The sequence below is a fragment of the Prenolepis imparis genome, unplaced genomic scaffold (assembly GCF_030444845.1).
Source record: "Prenolepis imparis isolate NDT839.2.m4 unplaced genomic scaffold, iyPreImpa1.0 SCAF_1, whole genome shotgun sequence".
NCBI lineage: Eukaryota > Metazoa > Arthropoda > Insecta > Hymenoptera > Formicidae > Prenolepis > Prenolepis imparis.
In genome coordinates, this window is record NW_028141159.1 from 14,204,065 (window position 1) to 14,227,621 (window position 23,557).

Sequence of the window (23,557 nt, forward strand, 5' to 3'; positions counted from 1 at the left end):
GTTTCGTGAATATTTTATTGCTTGAACATAACGGCCTTTGCGGAGCAATCTTTTCATCAGATTTGTCATTCAAAGGTGATGACTGGACGATGGAACAGTTTGTAATAGTAAAATCAACAGCAAATTCGATACTGTTGCGAATTAAAACACAATAAACAAATAAGAGTTTTAACATGATTAAAACAAAGTAATATGAATGTCTGCTTGTTTTTACAATCAAAGTTCACGCCCAAATGCTTCTACTAATTCTACTGATTATATCACTTTAGCTGAAACGGACCTAAGTGGGGAGGGATCAAGGTTAATGTTTATTATAAGTATATAATTATAAGTTATAGAGTCTATTATGGAGTCAATATTACAAAGAATAAATTAAATACTACAAAAATACAAGTACTTCATAGCACGTGAGTGCCGAAATACTCGTATTGATTTTATCATAGTTATTTATGACATTTATTAATATCTTTCTTAGCCATTGTTATTGATATTAATCTGCTCTAATTTCCTCTTTCTATAATAAGTATGCCATATCTAAATAATACATAAATATATACATATAGGTATATTTTGTTTTTATAAGTATATATATGTATAATTCGTATTTATTCGTCTTGTTTAATGTAATCGATGAAGTTGTGTAAAGATATCTGCATAATATCAAACACTACTTATAGGCAAATTAATAATTACACACAGAGAGAATTTTCTCTTAGAATTTACCCTGAAAATTATGGTAATCGTGGGACAATATGGTATGGAAAGAATTTTATGAGAATTTCTCTGATTAATATTTATTACATAAAATTAATAATCTCTATTACAATAAAATATAAAATATGTTTGATTAATTTTACTATGCAGTTTAGTAAAATTAATCAAACATGTTTTATATTTTATTGTAATAGATATTATTTTTATTGTGATAAATATTAATCAAAAAAATTCTCATAAAATTCTTTCCATACCATATTGTCCCACGATTACTATGGTTTTCAAGGTAAAGTCTAAAAAGAAAATACCCTTAATGCAGAATTATTATTGTAGACGCATATTGTGTGTGATACACAGAAAATATAATGTAACAGATATATTAAAAAATATGCATATATTTTATTTAAAAAGATACACCTATATGTATAGAAACAAGCAAATTATAAACTACAAAAAATGTGTGTATAAGCAGTTTTAATTATTACAGGCACAACCACAACCTTTGAACAATTAAACATACAACTATTATTTAAATTCTTACATAACACTGTATTATTTATCATAATATTGTATTATCTATATTTACAAACACATTCTTAATTTTTTTAAATTAACAATTATATGTGACAATTATTATTATTAATATTTGAATGGCTATTACATTTGTTTACTTTTCTGCAATTTAGATTTGGTATATACATGATTACAACAGAAATTAAATAATTTTTTCAATAAGAAAAATATAACCGACAATATTATGATAATATTAAGTAACAAGAATGCATAGATATCGATCAGATTCTGTTCTGCCCAGCTCTGGGATCTAAGCGGAGATTCTAAACTTCCATTTGGATGCCGGGCAGCATATTCGATCCACCAAATCGCCAAATCTAACGGCGGCACTGGTCGATCCCGATATTCAGTGGATAATTGTTTCATATTTTTTGTGTAACTGCACAAAGAATTTTATCGTAATGATATTGACGTTAATAACATTATAAAAATGTATGGTGCATCTTAACTAAATGCAGAACAAAACACAATAAAATACACTTGAATAAAAAAATTATATTCTAAAAAAATATTTTAAGAAGTTATTATTGTAGGAGTATTCTCTAATATTTTTTTTAGATAAACTACATTACTTTAAAAAATTTTTCTTATATTTATTATTCGAATGATAATTAAAATTATAATAGCAAAGATATTAACAAAATTTATTTACAAAATATAAGTATATAATATTATCATAGAATAAAACTATCAAAACACGAATATTCAAATATTATACCTTTCATTGTAAAGTATTTTGTCAAACGCATCTAATACGGACTCCGTAGATAAATTATTATTAATGTTCAATCGTACAGCAACACCTTTATGTTCTAATAATGCCACATTGAATTTCTGATCCGCGAAAAATGGCATTCCGATTATTGGTATACCTTTCCAAATAGCTTCTTGTGTACTGAGAAGACCACCATGCGTCCAGATTGCTTTTACATTCTTGTGAGCTGAATATAAATATATATTATAATAAATTTTAACTCACATTGAAGCTTTGGTAAAAAAAGCCACAATCTAACATCAATGTGCAAAGAGTTGGTTTACTGTAAAATACTCTTTATTAAATTAATTTTGCAATGAGCATTCTGTTATTTGTAAATTATTTTTTTATAAAAGCACATATTTATTATTATAATAAAAATTGATTTTATCATCGAGATATCAGAAAAAACGCGATAATTAGATGAACTGATATCTATACTGATACTGACTGATATCTGCTGATATAGTATTTATGTCGAAAATCAGATTGTTTGTTAATTAATTATAGGAAGAATTATATAGAAAATCAAAGAGACATCGTTTAATTTATAAAATAATTAAGTGCACGATATATTTGCGTCAGTCTATCACATTATTTTACTAGAAAAATACAATAATCATTTAAATAATAATTTCAGTGCGTGATATTAAAAACAAGTAACTTCTATAATTATAAAACATATTTTACATGCTTCGTTTAGAAAAATGCTATTAGTATCATCTAAAAACTTTATTCGGATATTAATGCATGAATCACTAAGAAAAACAAATTAAAATTTAAATATAAAGACATTTAAGAAAAAATATATAAAATAATTGAAAAATAATTATAAAAATAGCTAATTGTTATTAATTATTATTAGCTAATTATTACAAATAAGAATATTGAATCGCGTATTTTTCATATATTTTTTAGTATAAATTGTAAAACATACCTAAAATTTCATTTTGGGGCATCCACTTCACAACCATTATATTTTGTACTTGAAATGGCAATTCAATGTCTAGCTTCCAAAGTACTCGTTGTTTGAGTTTCGATAGAGCTAGTGTAATGATTTTAAGTTTATCTAGTCCGATAGCTTTCCACTTTACAATTGTTCCCAACGATATTACAACAGCTCCATTCTTTGCACCATCGAGAAATTCACGTATGCTCTGCAATATTACGTAAAAAATAAAAACATTTTGATAATATGCTATAATATGTATGTCACATTATGTCAATCAGTCATAAATATCCGATCCATTCTTGCAAAACAAATTATATTATAATTAAGCAAAAAGGCCAAGACCTTTTATTATTTATCAAACTTATTTAATCAAAATATGACCTTCTGTTTTAATGACATGACTATGTTAAAATGAATAACTATTAATAAACATAATTGACATTTATGAAACTTAGCGACGTAATAGCTGTTTTATCTCTATTTTAACTTATATTAATTTATGATTTGAATTGCAAATTGGAATAGTATAGATTCGAGTCATATGAAATATCATATGAGATATTGTTTGTTTATTTGAATGATTAAAATTTTTCTAATAATATAATATATAATTAGTTTGAAATTGACAGTTATTATTGCCCAGTTATAGCCCAATTATAAATAATTAGACATTTAAAAAATCTGATTAATTTCGTGGGGGGGGCAACAATAAATGACTATTTACTATTTATTAAAAAATCTCGCTTAATAAGAACATTTTTTCAGAATGTTCTGTATACATACATCAAAAATATAAATCAAAATTATGTACAAAGATCAATAATAAGTTTTAAATCAGGATAAAATTTCGATTCAAGCATTTTAATGAAGTGCTATTTTTTTATGTTCAAATTTGGTAGTATTTTTTCCTATTATTTTTACTCATTCTTAAATAATGAAAATATTAATTCTTACATCGGGATATGTTACGGCTTCCTCGCCAACAATTCGTTGCACAGCTTGAGCATGCAATCCTCCAATCTCTATGACGTTTGGAGGCAATGGAATTCCAGGCTCAAACGCAGAATGAGTATTGATTAATATGATGGGAATATCTTTTTCTATTTCACTTAACGGCCTAATCTTGTGACCTATGTATTGCTCAACAATTCGTTGAGAGTTCGGCATGTAATAAAAATGTCGAACTAAATCATCCACGATGTAATAAAGGGCATTCAATGTTTTTTGCCATAGATTTATGGGTTTTGCAAGATCTTTATATGGATAAGATCGAACAGTTGGGTAATTGGATCCCCCAATGTAATATTTGAACCAAGGTGCAGGACCGAACGGGCAATAGCCCACTATAGGTGGCTTGCCTTTAGCAATCTGAAAACAACTGTCTATATAGAATGTTATAAATATATTTTTTGTATTTATTAAAGAGATTTATTTTAATTATAGAAATGTTTTACTTTAAAATATGATTTGCTTACTGATTATAATCAGTTTACTTTAGTCAGTTTATTGTTAAATTGTGAATTGTTTATATATATATATAAACAATTATATAATAAATATTTTTATATGTAAATTAAGTTTGGTAGAAAATGTGACTTTCTGAAACAAAAATCTCATTTCTCGTTTAATTCGATTTTAATATGAATTTATTTTGAAATCAAAATGGCTAAGATAAAAAAAAAATATAATAAAAATTATATGTATAGAAAACTGCGAGAAGAGGAGTTATTAAATTTGACTTGAAAAGTATATTACAAGTATATTTTGTTTTACTCTGACTTATTGCACCAGTGTGCACAGTTCAGCCAGTAGAGACATGGAAAATAAGTTTAATAAGTATAGATTGTGAAAAAAATACATCTAAAGATCCTTTTTTTTCAGAAATGTGAAAATTAAAGTCTTTTTATGAATCATATACAATTTGTATTATTTCAGATACTGTTTAACTGCCTTTTAAGATCTATCTTTTATGCATTTTTTTCTGCTTAATCCATCTCTTTTTGTCTTGTTTGCTCGTGTCACATACAAAATATACATATACTATATAAATATATATTTATATACATATATGTATTATGTATATATGAATATATGTACATATGAATGTATCCTATATATGTATATATGTATATTCTTTGTATAATTAATTATACATTTATTATTCTAATAATAGTGCGCATATAGGAAATGTTGTTAATATTAATAAATTCTTTATACTTACGTCCCACAATCCGTATAAAAATTCAGTAAACGAAATATCTTGCACTATAACATCAAATTCAATCTTTTTGATCATTTCCAAAAGATCCTTAGCTCCTTTAGTTTCCACTAATTTTTCGGATGAGATTATTCCCCACTCATATATAAAGTATGTCATGTAAAATACAGTATACTTTTCCCATTCAGCTGGATCATATTCCTCCTCTTCCTGCATTGCCTCTACTATATTTTCGAAAACCTTAAAATAAGAAATATTTTATATTATACAGAAATAAGAAAAGCACATGATTTTTAAGCTGGGTACTTGACTAGACTAGACTTGAACACAAATGCGAATGAGGCAGACCGAGGCTGCACTGAATGCCTCAAACTGCAAAATAAAGACTGCACGAAAACGCATGAGGCAAGTCGAGGCAACTGTTCGATGTTGCTCCAGTCGTTTGGAGTAAACAGAACAAAAATAGCAGACAACAATGTTGCAGTGGCTTGTCCGAGTTATTATTTTATATAATTTATTGAAGAAAAAGAAAGAAAAAGAGGCGTTGGTCAATACAGTTATATTTGAAGAGAAGGCGATCAAGCAATGTTATATAACAACATCTTTTTATTAAATGATTTGTTGGCTGACATTTATATAAATATTTTCTGTACTTATATTATGGATAGTTTATTCACTTCCGTTCTGTCGTGCACGGATGACTTTCGAATACGTGCTTGGATACGTCCAAATTAAACGCGAATTTTCTTTAACTGACCAACAGCATTAGCATTCGGCCTGGACCGAGGCTGTGCGACGAACGATCCGAGACAATTTGTCGCGCCTCGGACCAACGTATACATTTGCATGCTCATGCAGCCTTGGCCTGTCTCATTCGCATTCATGCTCAAGTCAATATAGGAAACAACATTTTACATAAGATCGGCCGATTTAAATAATAAGATAGATGGTTGCTACGCGCATTTGATGTGTGCTTAGATAATATGCAGATAATTTTTTTTTCTTTTTCTTAATAGATTTTTATCTATTATAAAACACTATATTATGTTTTATTTATCAACATACTGTAGGAATTTATTTAATTCAGTAATTTTAATTTTGATATATAATATAATTACTTTATTATAGATGTTTAAATAGTTGATACAAAAAAGGTCTCGGATTTGGATAAAAGATCGCGTCTTTCTCGAAATTCTCGCGCGACCGTCTCGCTTCGCTTTCTTTTCGGTTTGATGACTTTCTACGACTGACTTATTATTACCGTGTCGAAATCTATCTCGCCAGACAAAAGACAAATAATACGAATACACAGACGATAAACATTACCGGCTCGACAGTTAAAATATACATATATAAAACAGCGCGTTCGACCGACCTTGTTTTCGAGTCAAAATAGGAATAATATCGGCGGAACATAATAAATTATGAAATATAAATATAATAACGATAAAAATATCCTACAATACACGTATATATATATATATATTTAATCTTATTTTAATTATTTTTTAATTATTTTTTTTTGTTTTTTAATCAAGAATATTATGTTACCTAATTTATAACTTATAATAATAAAATTAATCTTTTTATAAAAATAAATAATCTCATTAAATTCTTTTAGTCAGAGATCTGTGAAATATCTGATTTTGATGATTGAAATGCTGTTTATTATGTAACAGCTTTAATATGTAATTTATTCCTCTGTTTAAATGATACTGAAATAATATTTAATTATATAGTACTGAAATGAAATTTAATAATAGTGTAGTGTACGTGATTTGACATAACATCATTATATACACTATACTGATATATTATTATAGAGTAAATGACAGCATTCATTCTTCTGTTGTTTATGTGTATGTGGTGTAAAAACTATAAGCTACTTATAAATTATAAGTTATATAAATTATATAAACTACTTATTTTATGCACTATTATTTAGAACATTATCTAGAATATTTTCAAATCTCATAACATATACTTACAGTGTATGTCAAATTCTGCCCGAATTTACCTTTGATCTTAGGTTCTTGAATGCTCACTGCATGTACATGATGACCTTTGCGGAGTAACCCTTTCAATAAATTCATTGTCCAAACATGATGGCTGGGTGATGGAACAGCTTCTATTAGTAAAATCGACAGCGAATTCGATATTGTTGCGAAACCCATTAAAGTACAATAAACAAATAAAAATTTCAACATGATTAAAACAAAGTAAGTAACGCTATCTTTCTTGTTTGTTCTTGCAATCGTTCTTGCAATCGTTCTTGCAAAAGTTTACGACTAAATGGTCCTACTGTCTACAAGCTGATTATATCACTATCTTTAACTGAAAAGGAGTGGGGAGGAAATATTAATGTTGTGGGTTAGTCTATTACGGAAAGTAAATCAAATACAAGTACGAAGAGAAATAAAATAAATACTTTATGATACGTACAAGAGTGCCGAAATGCTTGTACTGGACTTAATTATAGTTACTTGACGTTTATTAATATTTGTCTTACAAGGGAGAGAGAGAAAGAGAAAATCAGTTTTTACATTTCAAAACGAATATCATCGAAATGAAAAAAAAAGATTTAAAAATTGTTTAAACAAAAGTTTTATGGTTTTAAATGTACTTTACAATGATGTATTTGGAATTTTAAAAAATGGTAAAATTTTTTAAAATACTTCTACCATTTGTTATTTTTAATATTTTGAAAAAATGTTCATATTGAAAGCTTATGTTGCGCCAAATTTATACAATAAAATTTATCAAGAAAAAACCAAAAACATTTACTTTTGGTAAAAAAAAAAATAGCAAAAAATTCTTATAGGAATTTTCCAATCACAATTTGTTACAACATAATTTACGTATAAATATGTAACAACCGGATTTGCTATGAATATTATGCATGATATTCTGTATCGTTATCGTGTATTGAGATAATTAACTTAAAAAAAAAAAAAAAAAGATAAGTTGTCATGAAATAGCGAACAAATAAAATTAGAGTAGGTAGCGTACGTCTTTATATTATTTTTCAAGAATTAGTTTCCACAACTTAACTTTGTCATACATAGTTGAATTTGGCGCAACATAAGCTTTATTATAATATGAAATTTTTTTCAAAATATTTAAAAAAAATGAGTGGTAGAGGAATTTTGAAATATTTTTATAAAATCCAAATAGCCATTATAAATTACATTTGAAATTACAAAACTTTTGTTCAAACAATTTTTTCATATTCATTTTTATTTCGATGATATTCGCTTCGGAATGTAAAAACCGATTTTCTTTAAGGAGTTGTTTCATCCCTAAAACCGATTTTAGCACCAACAAAAAATTATTTCGTTATAAGAACTTATCGTATAAATATGCAAAGTTTCAGATTTAAAAAATTTTTAAATTTGCATATGCCATATCAAAATATATAATACATAAAAATACATATATTTATTTATATTTGTTTGTCTTATTTGATATTGCAATCTATGAAGTTGTATAAAGACACTTGGATATGTAACGAGTACTATTATAGGCAATTTAATTATCACAGAATTATTATTATTATTATTATTATTATTATTATTATTATTATTACTATTATTATTATTATAGGCATTGTGAGTGAGCCACAGAAAATATTACGTAACAGACTATTAAAAATATACATATATTTTATATATAACATTTATATGTATGTACATGCATATATGTATATACAAAGAAAAACAAATTATAGGCTATAATAAACGTGTCTGCAAACAGTTTCAATTATTTATTGTCATGCACAATTTTTTAACAATTAAACATTACTTATTATTATTAAATATATTATATTTAATTATATTTAATTATAATTACTAATTTATTATTTCACAATACTACATTTACAGTAATACATAAATTTCTTTTCTTAAATTGTCCGACACTTATTATTAACAATATTAGATTGGATTACATTTGCTTACTCTTTTGAGATTTAGATTTGATACATACACGATTACAACAGAAATTAAATAATTTTTTCAGTAAAAATAATATAACCGACAATATTATGATAATATTAAGTAACAAGAAAGCGTAGATATCGATCAGATTCTGTTCCACCCAGCTCTGGGATTTAAGTGGAAATTCTAAATTTCCATTTGGATGACGGACGGCATATTCGATCCACCAAATCGCCAAATCTAACGGCGGCACTGGCCGATCTCGGAATTCACTGGATAATTGTTTCATATTTTTTGTATAACTGCACAAAGAATTTTATTATAATGTTATTGACGTTAATAACATTAAAAATGTATGATGCATCTTATATAACTAAATGCAGAACAAAATACAATAAAATATTTTAAGCAATTATTATTGTAGGAGTATTGTAATATTTTTTTTTTAGATAAACTACATACAATTTTTCTCATATTTATTATTTGGATAATTAAAATTATAATAGCAAAGATATTAACAAAATTTATTTACAAAATATAAGTATATGTTATCATAAAATAAAACTATCAACAGGAATATTCAAATATTATACCTTTCATTGTAAAGTATTTTGTTAAACGCATCTAATACGGACTCCGTAGATAAATTATTATTAATGTTCAATCGTACAGCAACACCTTTATGTTCTAATAATGCCACATTGAATTTCTGATCCGCGAAAAATGGCATTCCGATTATTGGTATACCTTTCCAAATAGCTTCTTGTGTACTGAGAAGACCACCATGCGTCCAGATTGCTTTTACATTCTTGTGAGCTGAATATAAATATATATTATAATAAATTTTAACTCACATTGAAGCTTTGGTAAAAAAGCCACAATCTAACATCAATGTGCAAAGAGTTGGTTTACTGTAAAATACTCTTTATTAAATTAATTTTACAATGAGCATTCTGTTATTTGTAAATTATTTTTTTATAAAAGCACATATTTATTATTATAATAAAAATTGATTTTATCATCGAGATATCAGAAAAACGCGATAATTAGATGAACTGATATCTATACTGATATTGACTGATATCTGCTGATATAGTATTTATGTCGAAAATCAGATTGTTTGTTAATTAATTATAGGAAGAATTATATCGAAAATCAAAGAGAGATCAATCGTTTAATTTATAAAATAATTAAGTGCACGATATATTTGTGTCAGTCTATCACATTATTTTACTAGAAAAATACAATAATCATTTAAATAATAATTTCAGTGCGTGATATTAAAAACAAGTAACTTCTATAATTATAAAACATATTTTACATGCTTCGTTTAGAAAAATGCTATTAGTATCATCTAAAAACTTTATTCGGATATTAATGCTTGAATCACTAAGAAAAACAAATTTAAATTTAAATATAAAGACATTTAAGAAAAAATATATAAAATAATTGTAAAATAATTATAAAAATAGCTAAATGCTATTAATTATTATTAGCTAATTATTACAAATAAGAATATTGAATCATGTATTTTTCGTATATCTTTTAATATAAATTGTAAAACATACCTAAAATTTCATTTTGAGGCATCCACTTCACAACCATTATATTTTGTACTTGAAATGGCAATTCAACGTCAAGCTTCCAAAGTACTCGTTGTTTGAGTTTCGATAGAGCTAGTGTAATGATTTTAAGTTTATCTAGTCCGATAGCTTTCCACTTTACATTTGTTCCCAACGATATTACAACAGCTCCATTCTTTGCACTATCGAGAAATTCACGTATGCTCTGCAATATTACGTAAAAAATAAAAACATTTCAATAATATGCTATGATACGTATGTCTCATTATGTCAGTCATAAATATCCGATCCCTACTCTTGCAAAACAAATTATATTATATAATTCAGAAATAGTATTATAATTAAGCAAAATATGACCTTTTGTTTTAATGACATGACTATGTTAAAATGAATAACTATTAATAAACATAATTGACATTTATGAAACTTAGCGACGTAATAGCTGTTTTATCTCTATTTTAACTTATAATTTATGATTTGAATTGCAAATTGGAATAGTATAGATTCGAGTCATATGAAATATCATATGAGATATTGCTTGTTTATTTGAATGATTAAAATTTTTCTAATAATATAATATATAATTTGTTTGAAATTGACAGTTATTATTGCCCAGTTATAGCCCAATTATAAATAATTAGACATTTAAAAAATCTGATTAATTTCGTGGGGGGGGGGGGCAACAATAAATGACTATTTACTATTTATTAAAAAATCTCGCTTAATAAGAACATTTTTTCAGAATGTTCTGTATACATACATCAAAAATATAAATCAAAATTATGTACAAAGATCAATAATAAGTTTTAAATCAGGATAAAATTTCGATTCAAGCATTTTAATGAAGTGCTATTGTTTTATGTTCAAATTTGGTAGTATTTTTTCCTATTATTTTTACTCATTCTTAAATAGTGAAAATATTCATTCTTACATCGGGATATGTTACGGCTTCCTCGCCAGCAATTTGTTGCACAGCTTGAGCATGCAATCCTCCAATTTCTATGACGTTTGGAGGCAACGGAATTCCAGCCTCAAACGCAGAATGAGTATTGATTAATAAGATGGGAATATCTTTTTCTATTTCACTTAACGGCCTAATCTTGTGACCTATGTATTGCTCAGCAATTCGTTGAGAGTTCGGCATGTAATAAAAATGTCGAACTAGATCGTCCACGATGTAATAAAGAACATTCAATGTTCTTTGCCATAGATTTATGGGTTTTGCAAGATCTTTATATGGAAAAGGTCGAACAGTTGGATAATTGGATCCCCCAATGTAATATTTGAACCAAGGTATAGAACCGAACGGGCAATAGCATACTACAGGTGGCTTACCTTTAGCAATCTGAAAACAACTATCTATATAGAATATAGAATGTTATAAATACATTTTTTGTATTTATTAGAGAGATTTATTTTAATTATAGAAATGTTTTACTTTAAAATATGATTTACTTTAATGTCAGTTTATTTTTAAATTGTGAAATGTATATACAGTAAACCATTAAAAAATAGAAATAGAAAACAAAGATTTTTTTTTTAAATGTGGAAATTAAAGTATTCTATGAATTATATAATTTGTTATATTTGGGGTACTGTTTAACTGCGATTTAAGATTTATCTTTTATGCATGTTTTCTGCTTAATCAATCTCTTTTTGTCTTGTTTGTTCGTGTCACATACAAAATATACATATACTATATAAATATACTTTTATATACATGTATGTATATATGAATATATGAATGTATCCGATATATGTATATATGTATATTTTTTTTATAATTAATTATACATTTATTATTCAAGTAATGGTGTGCATATATATTGTTTATATTAATAGATTTTTTATACTTACGTCCCACAATCCGTATAAAAATTCAGACAACGTAATATCTTGCACTATGACATCAAATTCAATTTTCTTGATTATTTCCAAAAGATCTTTAGCTCCTTTAGTTTCTACCAATTTTTCAGATGAGAGTATCCCCCACATATATAACGAATATGTCATATAAAATACAGTATATTTTTCCCATTCAGCTGGATCATATTCTTTCTCTTTCTGTATTGCCTTTACTATATCTTCGAAAATCTGAAAATAATAAATATTTTATATTATACAGAAATAAGAAAAGCACGTAATTTTAGGAAACATTATTTTAGATAAAACCGGCCGGTTTAAAAAGATAGATGGTTGCTCCGAACATTTGATTTGTGTTTAGATAATATGCAGATATTTTTTTTCTTTTTTTAAATAGATTTTTGTCTATTATAGAACACTATACGTATTACATTTTATTGTATATATTATACAAAATATTTTTTATTATTTATTATTTATTATCTAATTTATAACTTACAATAATAAAATTAATTTTTTTATAAAAATAAATAATTTCATTAGAATCTTTAAGTCAGAGATCTGTAAAATATCTGATTGGGGGATTGAAATGCTGCTTATTATATAACAGCTCTAATATGTAATTTATTCCTCTGTTTAAATGATACTAAAATAATATTTAATTATATAGTACTGAAATAAAATTTAATAATTATGTAGTGTGTGTGGTCTGACATAACATCATTGTATGTACTATACATTATTATAAAGTAAATAACAGCATCCATTCTTCTGTTGTTCGTGTGTAGGGGAAAGTATGCTAAATTGTATCCCCCCTAAGGTAAATATTAAAATTGTAATAAAACTATCAAAGAAATGACAAAATTTGTTTATACATTTGAAACTATAGTTCTTTGACAATGATATACGCTAAAAATCAACACAAATTTATCATTGTTTTATATTATAAACTAAAAATTTAAAAAAAGTGGTATTCGGTACGATTTACAATAACTGTTTGCTAAATTGTACCCATGAGTTTTTAAATCGTACCTCTAACAATAAAATTATAAAAATTGTTACAAAAATAAAGTTTTATTTTCTACAAAAGTTCTCAATCTGTAACAAAACATATCTATAAGAAGATCATCGTTATAATCATAAATTCAAAAATTTAACAAAAATACTTTTTGTATCATACAAAAATATAAATAAGTATTATCTTAATATAATTATAAAATTTGATAATATTTTCTTCAGTTGTCTATCTAAATATAAAGAAAAAATAACTATACTTGAGCAAAAAAATTAATTTATTAATCGTTCCCGCATGATATAGGAAAAAGTTAGTGGTACGATTTACCGAACTTCCATTGCTTTGTCTTTGTGAATAAAATATGTAAGAAATATAATCTTAAAACATTTTGCCGATTTTTCAACGCTTCTATATACAGGATTAAATCAGATGAAAAAATACTTTAATAATAAGTTTAATTGCTTATGTATCTCTAAATGTGATAGCTTAGGCACGGAGGTCCGAATGTTATATGAAAATCATACAAAATAAATTTATTAATGTCACAAATTAACGGATCGCTTGAGAAAGAAAACAAACATTACGCCATTCGAGTGAGAATAGCTGTGATACAACAGCGTTAACACCGTAAAATATTTTAACTTTGTTTAAAAAATACAGTAAAGATACGATTTAACGAACGGTACGATTTAGCATGCTTTCCCCTATGTGGTATAAAAACTATAAGCTACTTATAAATTATATAAACTACTTATTTTGTGCGCTATTATTTAGAATATTATCTAGAATATTTTCAAATCTCAATAACATATACTTACGGTGTATGTCAAATTCTGCTCGAGTTTACCGTTGATCTTAGGTTCTTGAATGCTCACTACGTGTACATGATGGCCTTTGCGGAGTAATCCTTTCAATAAATTCATTGTCCAAACATGATGGCTGGGTGATGGAATAGCTTGTATTAGTAAAATCGACAGCGAATTCGATACTGTTGCAAAACCTATTAAAATACAATAAACAAATAAAAGTTTCAACATGATTAAAACAAAGTAACGCTATCTTTCTTGCTTGTTCTTGCAATCGAAGTTTACGACCGAATGTTTCCACTAACTATCTACAAGCTGGTTATATCACTATCTATAACTAAAAAGACACCCGAGTGGAGAGGAAAGGTTAATGTTGTGGGTTAGTCTATTACGGAAAGTAAATCAAATACAAGTACGGAGAGAAATAAAATAAGTACTTTATGACACGTACAAGAGTGCCGAAATGCTTGTATTGACTTAATCGCATAGTTACTTGACGTTTATTAATATTTTTCTTACAAGGGAGAAAATCGGTTTTTACATTTCAAAACGAATATCATCGAAATGAAAAGAAAGATGAAAAATTGTTTAAACAAAAGTTTTATAGTTTCAAATGTACTTTACAATGGCGTATTTGGAATTTTTAAAAATAGTACAATTTTTCAAAATACTTCTATTGTACCATTTATTATTAGTTTTAATATTTTGGATAAATGTTTATATTATATTAAAGCTTATGTTGCGCTAAATTCATCCATAATATACAACACAATTTATCAATAAAAAACAAAAAACATTTATTTTCGGTAAAAAAAAATTGCAAAATATTCTTATATGCATTTTCCTATCTTTGTTACAACATAATTTACATATTGTAAATATATAACAACCGCGTTTGCTATGAATATTCTGCATCATTATCAATAACTTATTAAAAAAAAAAAAAAAAAAAAAAAAAAGAGATAAGTTGTCATGAAACAGCGACCAAATAAAATTAGTATATGTAGTGTGTGTCTTTATATTATTTCTCAAAAATTAGTTTCCATAACATAACTTTGTCATTCATGGTTGAATTTGGCGCAACATAAGCTTTATTATAATATGAAAATTTTTTCAAAATATTAAAAAAAAATAATGAGTGGTGGGGAATTCTGAAAAATTTTACCATTTTTGTAAAATCCAAATAGCCATTGTAAAGTACATTTGAAACCACAAAACTTTTGTTTAAACAATTTTTTCACAACTATTTTCATCTCGATGATATTTGCTTTGGAATGTAAAAACCGATTTTCTTTAAGGGATTGTTTTACCCCTAAAACCGTTTTTAGCACCAACAAAAAATTGTTTCGTTATTAAGACCTATTCTATAATTATACAAAATTTCAGATTTTTTGAATTTTTGCGTTGCCGAATGTCTGTTGTTAGTCATTTTTATTATTCTGCTCTAGTCGTTATTTCTTTCTGTTTTAATCATTTCAAACTATATATGATAATAAAAATAACGATACCGTACTTATGATAATAAAAATAACGATACCGTACGGATATGCTATTTATAATTTTAGTTGTCATTGTTTTGAAAATCGAATTATGGCATTTAATTGTCCAAAAGAAAAATTGTTAACATCTGATAAATATAATGCGATAGATTGAGAATTAGTTATTAAATTAATTATACCTAAATAATACGTATGCCATATCAAAATAATACATAAAAATACATATATTTATTTATATTTATATGTCTTATTTGATATTGCAGTCGATGAAGTTGTATAAAGACATTTGAATATGTAACGAATACTATTATAGGCAATTTAATAATCACAGAAATATTATTATTATTATTCTTATTGGTATTACAGGAATTGTGTGTGAGTCACAGAAAATATCACGCAACAGACCATTAAAAATATATATATATTTTATATATAAAATTTATATGTACGTACATATGTGCATAACAAATTATAGGCTATAATAAATGTGTCTGCAAACAGTTTCAATTATTTATCGTCATGCACCATTTTTGAACAAATAAACATTACTTAAATTATTATTGTACAATACTACATTATCTATATTTACAGTAATACACTAATTTTATTTTCTTAAATTCGACACTTATTATTAATAATATTTGAATAGATTACATTTGTTTATTCTTTTTAGATTTAGATTTGGTATATACACGATTACAACAAAAATTAAATATTTTTTTAAATATAAAGAGTATAACTGATAATATTATGATAAGATTAAGAACCAAAAATGCATAAACATCGATTAAATTCCGTTCTATCAAACTCTGCGATCTAAGCGGAGATTCTAAACTTCCATGCGGATGGCGGGCAGCGTATTCTATCCACCAAATCGCCAAATCTAACGGCGGCACTGGCCGATCTCGGAATTCACTGGATAATCGTTTCATATTTTTTGTATAACTACACGAAAAACATTTCATTAGTAACATTATATTTTATGGCGCATATTAATTAAATGCCGAACAGAATGGTAAAATATATTTAATAAAATATATTAAATTAAAAAAAAAAACTTGTGCAAAATAATACATACACATAACACTTGCATAAATATATAACAAATAAAATTATCAACATCAGAAATGTTAAAATACCATACCTTTCATTGTAAAGTACTTTTTCAATCGCGTCTAATATTGATTCTGTGGACAAAGTTTTAAAGTCTAAACGAACACCAGCCCCTTTTTGTACTAATATTTCCACATTGGGTTTTTGATCCATAAAAAATGGCATTCCAATTATTGGCACACCTTTCCAGATGGCTTCTTGTGTGCTCAGAAGACCACCATGCGTCCAAATTGCTTTTACATTCTTGTGAGCTGAATAAAAATGTATATTATAAAAAATTTTAATTTTTTCTATCATGAGATAGAAATCCAAAATTTGATATTGGTACAATCATTTTGCTAATTATAAATTTTTTTATTAAGATAGTATAATTATATAATGAGCAAGAGAGAGCGTTCTGACGCTTACAAATTATTTTCAAATAAAAAAAACTTATTTAACATTATAATACAAATTGATTTTATCGTGGAAATTTTAAAAAGAGTAATAATTCGACGAATTCGTTTAATGTACAAAGAATCGTATTAGGTTAATTTCAAAAATCAGATTTTTTACTAAGCAATTATAGAAAGAACATTTAAGTAATAATTTGAATGAATGGTACATTGAAAGCAAGTGAGATTTTTGCAATTATAAATACATTGTACATTGCTCTTTGAAAAACAATAACATCTAAAAACATTTAAAAACACTAATTGAATTTTATAAATTAATATCATTAATCAAAAACAAATTCAAAATTTACAAATATAGATATTTAGACAAATATATATATATCATATATATATATAAAATAATGACTAATTACAAATTATCGTTACAAACATAAATGTCGAATCACATATTTTTCGTATATTTTAGTAAATTGTGAAACATACTCAAAATTTCATCTTGCGGCATCCATTTTACAATCATTATATTATTCGGCACTTGAAATGGCAGTTCAACATCTAGCTTCCAAAGTGCTCGTTGCTTAAGTTTTGACAAAGCTTGTGTAACGGCCTTAAGTTTATCTAGTCCGACAGATTTCCAGTTCACATTTGTGCCTAACGATATTACAATAGCTCCATCCTCTGCTCCATCAAGAAATTTACGTATACTCTGCAATATATATAATAAAAAAAATGAAAACATTACGATTTTTATATCAGAATATGCATTTACTAATGTAAATTTATTTATGTCAATTATAATATTTATAATCAATCAATCATAAATACATAAATACAACCGATACATTATCTTTGTTAAAACAAGTTGTATATGGCTTTGTTATTAACTTTGTAAAATGATTGTTAAAATAAATAACTGTGAGAATAATAATAAATATATAAATATTTACGAATTTAGGAAGGTAATAGTTTTACTTTAACTTATATTAATTCATAATTACTAATTACAAATTGCAAATCGAATAGTATTATATGATATCAAACCCATGAGAGATTGCTTATTGTGAAAATAATAATAAATATATTAGCATTTACAAATTTAAAGACGTAATAAGTTCTACTTTAATTTATATATATTAATTTATAATTACAAATTGCAAATTGAAATAGTATTAAATGAAATATCACATATAGTCCAGTCGGCAAGTACGTTCAATTATGGAATAATTAGGACAAAGCTGGAATAAATTTTAATCACTTTGTTTGGGTGTCAGAAATGACATACTGAGTTTTCGACCTCCCCTGGGGTGAGCTTCAGCCGCCATCTTGGAAGAAAGGGGTGAAAAATCGGTTTTTCGCGAATATCTCAGTTTCTATTAGATTTAGGTTAAAAATAGTTCCATATAATATTGTAGGAAATTAAATTCTCTACAAAAAAGGTTATATAGGTTTTTTTTCTACGACAAATATTTCTGACGCTAGAGCCGGGAGAAATCAGGGCTTTTTGCAAGAAACGGTTTTAGCGACTTTATTTCGCCGTATAATACTTTTCAGAGACTGTAGTGTACTTTTGAACCCGTTTCCACACCACCTTGCGGTAGAGATATTGGCGCGGTTTTTTTAATGTGGTATCCCCTGTAGGCCTAATCCACTTGCCTCCTCTCAATTTATTCAAATCTTATTCTTTTTGAAGTGGAAGGTTGACATATGTCACCTTCCACATCATCTTCCTCCGCTTCCTCTGTTTCTTCCTTGTCGTTTGAATCAATCTCGCTGTCAGGATCGGTCAATGTCTCCTCAAAATGAGTGTATAATCAGAATGCTCCGTTTAATGTTAATAGACTTTTAATAGACTTTTAATTTAATAGACTTTCAATTTGACACTAAAATTTGACTATAGACTTTAATTTAGTAGACTTTTAATTTGACTTTGTAAGTAAAAAATTAAAAATTGTCTTATATATTTTCATGTAAATGTAAAGATTCCTATAATAATTATATAACTGTTGTATTTGTATCCAAAATGCTGGATAAATAATAACGTATCCTGTGATTAAATAATATGTACATTAATAAGGATACAAGAACTGTATATAAAGTATATAAATATTAAGAGAAGATATCTGTGATCATTGATGATATGTGTAATATCAATACGATCAATGATATATATAGTATCAAGATATTTGTATTTCAGAAACAAAAAATAGTACATATTTCAGTCTGCCTTATCGTTGATTTCTACAGTTCCAATTTGATCATTTTCGATCGTAGCAATTTCCACAAAATAGTTAACACTTTCCAGTCATCAAACGAATAAATAAGAGAAGAACGATTATGAATAAACGTCATTCGTAATCACGTGTTGCGTACATGAATTTATAAATAATGTATATAGATTAATGACACGGAAGAGAGAGAACTAAAGATAGAGAAGAGATAGAGAAATAGAGAGATGTATGTCGCGATTTTTCCAACTTGTAAATATATCATGAATATATGTATAATCGCTCAGAATTCGCGCTTTCGAGACAAACAATAAACGTAAAAAAAAAAGAACAATTACATTAATATGACAGCTCGCAATTTAGAACTAAACTAGACATCGAACATAATAGAAATTGCGTGCTTAATCCAGTTTGACGTCATGGATCGTATATTGCTTTAAATTAAGATAGCAAATACGGAGTTTCTCTCAAGTATCATATATATACATAACACATCGTTGAGAGATAAATGAATAGGGTCGCGAGTTCGATGTTTTAAGTGGAAATAATAAAAAGAAAACAGCACAGTTTTATTTTCAGGTTTTTCTTCGGTACATTCCCGGTCGAAAGTTTGAGACACGCTACGGATTTTACATTTATTAGAATTCACGGTTTAGTATTTACCATAATTTTTGCAACATAATCACGTAATATACAATATTCCATTGTAAACTGTGAAATAATCGTCGTAACTATACTTTTAAATTTATTTAAAATCTAGAATGCTCCTAGTTTTTAACAGAGTGTATTTATGGCACTGTCGAATAGAAAATATAAAGCCCCGGGTGTGTAAATCGATGACAGTTCACTAGCACAGTAACAAGATCCCTGAGAAGTGAGATACAGCGAAATAAAACAGCTAAAAACCGTTTGTTGCAAAAAGTACCCGATTTCTCCTGGCTCTAGCGTCAAAACTATTTATCGTAGGAAAAAAATCTATATAACCTTTTTTGTAGAGAATTTAATTTCCTACAATATTGTATAGAACTATTTTTAACCGAAGTGTCTAATAGAAACTGAGATATTCGCAAAAAACCGATTTTTCACCCCTTTCTTTCAAGATGGCGGTTGAAGTTCACCCCGGGGGAGGTCGAAAACTCAGTATGTCATTTCTGACACCCAAACAAAGCGATTAAAATTTATTCCAGCTTTGTCCTAATTATTCCATAATTGGGCCATTTTAAACGACGTGCCGACTGGACTAATACACACACATGAGAGATTGCTTATTTATTTCAAAATAAAATTTTAAATTTTAACATTTTTTAAATGATATATTTGAAATAGAGGTTATTTATTATTACTTAATTCGACTAAAAATGATAAGACATTACAAAAATTTGATTAATTTTGTTGGCAGTAATTAATGACTATTTACTATTTATAAAAAAAATCTCCTTTAATTTAATTTAACTTAATTATTAAACAAATCTCTTTTTATATAATATTCTGTATATACAATACAAAAATATAAATCAAAATTATATGTATATGCACAAATCAATGATAAGTTTTAATTCAAGATAAATTTTCGATCACTTCTATTTTTTTAGATGTCCAATTTTGATAGTATTTTGCTATTATTTTTACTAATTGTTAAATAATAAAAATATTTACTCTTACATCGGGATATGTGACTGCTTCCTCGTCAGCAGTTCGTTGTACGACTTGAGCTTGCAATCCTCCAATTTCTATAGCGTTTGGCGGTAGCGGAATTCCAGGCTCAAACGCAGAATGAGTATTGATTAATACAATAGTTATATTTTTTTCTAACTCATGTAACGGCCTGATTTTGTGACCTGTGTATTGCTCAGCAATTTGTTGAGAGCCCGGCATGTAATAATAATGTCGAATGAGATCATCCGCGATGTAATAAAGAGTATTACACGTTTTCTGCCACAGACCTTCGGGTTTCGCAATAGATGAATGCGTATAAGGTCGGATAGTCGGATAATAAGGACCACCGATGAAATCTTTAATATAAGATGCAGAACCGAACGGAATGAAGCCTACTACAGGCGGTTTGCCTTTAGCAATCTGAAAACTATCTATGTAGAGTGACTTTTTCGTGTGTGTGAATCATATAAAAAAACTTAACTCTCTCTAAAAAATATAATATTTATTTATATCAATCTCTAATTGTAATTCTATTCTCAAATTGTAAGCGATTAGGTAACTGATGATACAGGTTTTTTCTCAAATTATGTTTCGGAAAAGTACTCTAGCAAATTTCTAGATAAGAAATCTTATTCTTTGTAGTTAAATTTTAACACAAATTTATTTTAAAAAGGTTGCCAAAAAATAAATGTTATAAATATTAAAAAATAAAGGAAAAAGATGATAAAATTCTTGTTAAGGAAATTTTAATTACAGATTTTCCTGAAAAATTACATTATAAACTCAGATAGCCACAGTAATTATTATGATATCGTTTTGACGTCAAAATTACGTAATTTAACGTCAAAATACATCATTTTTACGTCAATATGATATACTCGTATAATAATTACTGTGGTTATCTGGGAAGATTATCTGAATTGGATATTGTTTAATTAAGTTTTTAAGAGCTTTTGATAGCGTTTCTCTTTTTCTTTCTTAAATGTCTTTTTTTTTCTTTTGTACATCGCTTTTTGCACATGTGACGTCACAAATTAGATAATTCTACATATTTTCAAAGTAGCATTATATATATGTATATACATAAAGTTATAATTTAATCTGTAATTAATGCTACTAGTAAGTAGTGCACTAACATCTACATATCTATTATTATTATTACTATAATTAATTGATTACATTTAATTATTTAATTATCTAATTTAAATCATTTATATATACACATACACACATTTTAATAGATTGTTTATTCTTACCTCCCACAATGCATATAAGCATTGATATAATGTAATGTCTTGTACTATGACATCAAATTCAACAGTTTTAATCATTTCCAAAAGTTCCTTTGCTTCTTTAGTTTCTATCGTTTTTTCACATAACGTTATTCCTATATCATATAAAAAGTATGTCGTATAAATTGTACTAAACTTTTCCCATTCAGTTGGATTATAATCATCGGAATTGTGCAATTCTTTCATTATATCACCGAAAACCTGAAAAAAATTATAAGTATTCTTTTTTATGCAGGATAAAAATGACACGTATGATTTTAGGAAACAATATTTATGTAAAGCTGGCTGTACACGAATGCCGAAATGTCGCACGGTTGCTGCATTATTTGACGTACATTTAAGGAGTATCTAAATGATAATGCAGCAATATATAAAAATACGTAGTGACATAGCATTTTATTACAAGTAGTGTTATTTACTGTTTTATTATTATTCTTATTAATAATTTTATTATTATCAGATACTATTTAAATGTATAGTAAAGATGCAGCATTTATGCGTTTCTTTCATTACTTGTATGCAACTGACCTAACAATTATAAGCCATCAATTTATATTGTGCGTTAAAATAATAATTTTATCTAGAATATCATCTAGAATATATTTAAATTTATAATATAAGTTATCTCTTATAACATAAATGTACTTACTGCGTATGTCATATTCTGCGCGAGTTTGCCCTTGATTTTGGGTTCATGAATGTCCACTATATGTACGTGATGACCTTTGCGAAGTAATCCTTTCAATAGACTCATTGTCCAAATATGATGACTGGTTGATGCCGCGGGCTGTATCAGTAAAATCGACAAGGAACTTGACACTGTCGCGAGTCCCATTAAAGTAAAATAAAAAAACAAAGATTTTAACATAGTTAACAAAGTATGATGCGGATGCCACTTGCTTCACGTGCTTGTTCTCGCAGTCGAGTTTCAAGCTCGAATGTGCTACTTATCTACTTGAGAGAG

At 26.7% G+C, this 23,557-nt stretch overlaps 3 protein-coding genes across 6 annotated transcripts in view; 1 reads left to right on the top strand and 2 right to left on the bottom strand.

Moving 5' to 3' along the window:
• Positions 1 to 23,557, top strand: part of LOC145943996 (COMM domain-containing protein 4) — an 81,720-nt gene that overhangs the window by 45,746 nt on the left and 12,417 nt on the right. The gene's annotated exons all lie outside the window — the stretch shown is intronic.
• On the bottom strand, positions 1,172 to 7,486 carry LOC145943200 (UDP-glycosyltransferase UGT5-like). 4 transcript variants are annotated; one of them, XM_083050703.1, is made up of 6 exons: positions 7,200 to 7,486; positions 5,215 to 5,451; positions 3,948 to 4,361; positions 2,979 to 3,198; positions 2,006 to 2,228; positions 1,172 to 1,666 (listed from the first exon to the last, which is right to left on the bottom strand). In XM_083050703.1, exons 1-6 carry the CDS (start codon positions 7,416 to 7,418, stop codon positions 1,372 to 1,374), a joined length of 1,608 nt encoding a protein of 535 aa, XP_082906829.1. In that variant the 5' UTR covers positions 7,419 to 7,486; the 3' UTR covers positions 1,172 to 1,371. The 4 variants fall into 4 exon arrangements, with proteins under 4 accessions (XP_082906829.1, XP_082906862.1, XP_082907001.1 ...); XM_083050736.1 differs by lacking the exon at positions 7,200 to 7,486 and adding an exon at positions 5,969 to 6,024; XM_083050875.1 differs by lacking the exon at positions 7,200 to 7,486 and adding an exon at positions 5,889 to 6,024.
• Positions 9,154 to 23,551, bottom strand: LOC145938866 (uncharacterized). The gene is made up of 12 exons (XM_083046629.1): positions 23,243 to 23,551; positions 22,558 to 22,794; positions 21,308 to 21,721; positions 17,904 to 18,126; positions 17,057 to 17,276; positions 16,572 to 16,857; positions 14,426 to 14,662; positions 12,587 to 12,823; positions 11,661 to 12,074; positions 10,715 to 10,934; positions 9,740 to 9,962; positions 9,154 to 9,448 (listed from the first exon to the last, which is right to left on the bottom strand). The coding sequence occupies exons 1-12, from the start codon at positions 23,459 to 23,461 to the stop codon at positions 9,154 to 9,156; spliced, it is 3,225 nt and encodes a 1,074-aa protein (XP_082902755.1). The 5' UTR covers positions 23,462 to 23,551.

Excerpts from the sequence above, each read along its gene's own strand:
- LOC145938866 (XM_083046629.1), bottom strand. The coding sequence starts at position 23,461 with ATGTTAAAATCTTTGTTTTTTTATTTTACTTTAATGGGACTCGCGACA. Across the intron at positions 17,277-17,903 it reads GCCGCAAGATGAAATTTTGA|CTCACAAGAATGTAAAAGCA; the intron begins GTATGTTTCACA and ends ATTTTTATTCAG. Across the intron at positions 9,963-10,714 it reads GCCTCAAAATGAAATTTTAG|CTCACAAGAATGTAAAAGCA; the intron begins GTATGTTTTACA and ends ATTTATATTCAG.
- LOC145943200 (XM_083050703.1), bottom strand. The coding sequence starts at position 7,418 with ATGTTGAAATTTTTATTTGTTTATTGTACTTTAATGGGTTTCGCAACA. Across the intron at positions 2,229-2,978 it reads GCCCCAAAATGAAATTTTAG|CTCACAAGAATGTAAAAGCA; the intron begins GTATGTTTTACA and ends ATTTATATTCAG. Across the intron at positions 1,667-2,005 it reads AAAATACTTTACAATGAAAG|TTACACAAAAAATATGAAAC; the intron begins GTATAATATTTG and ends TTCTTTGTGCAG.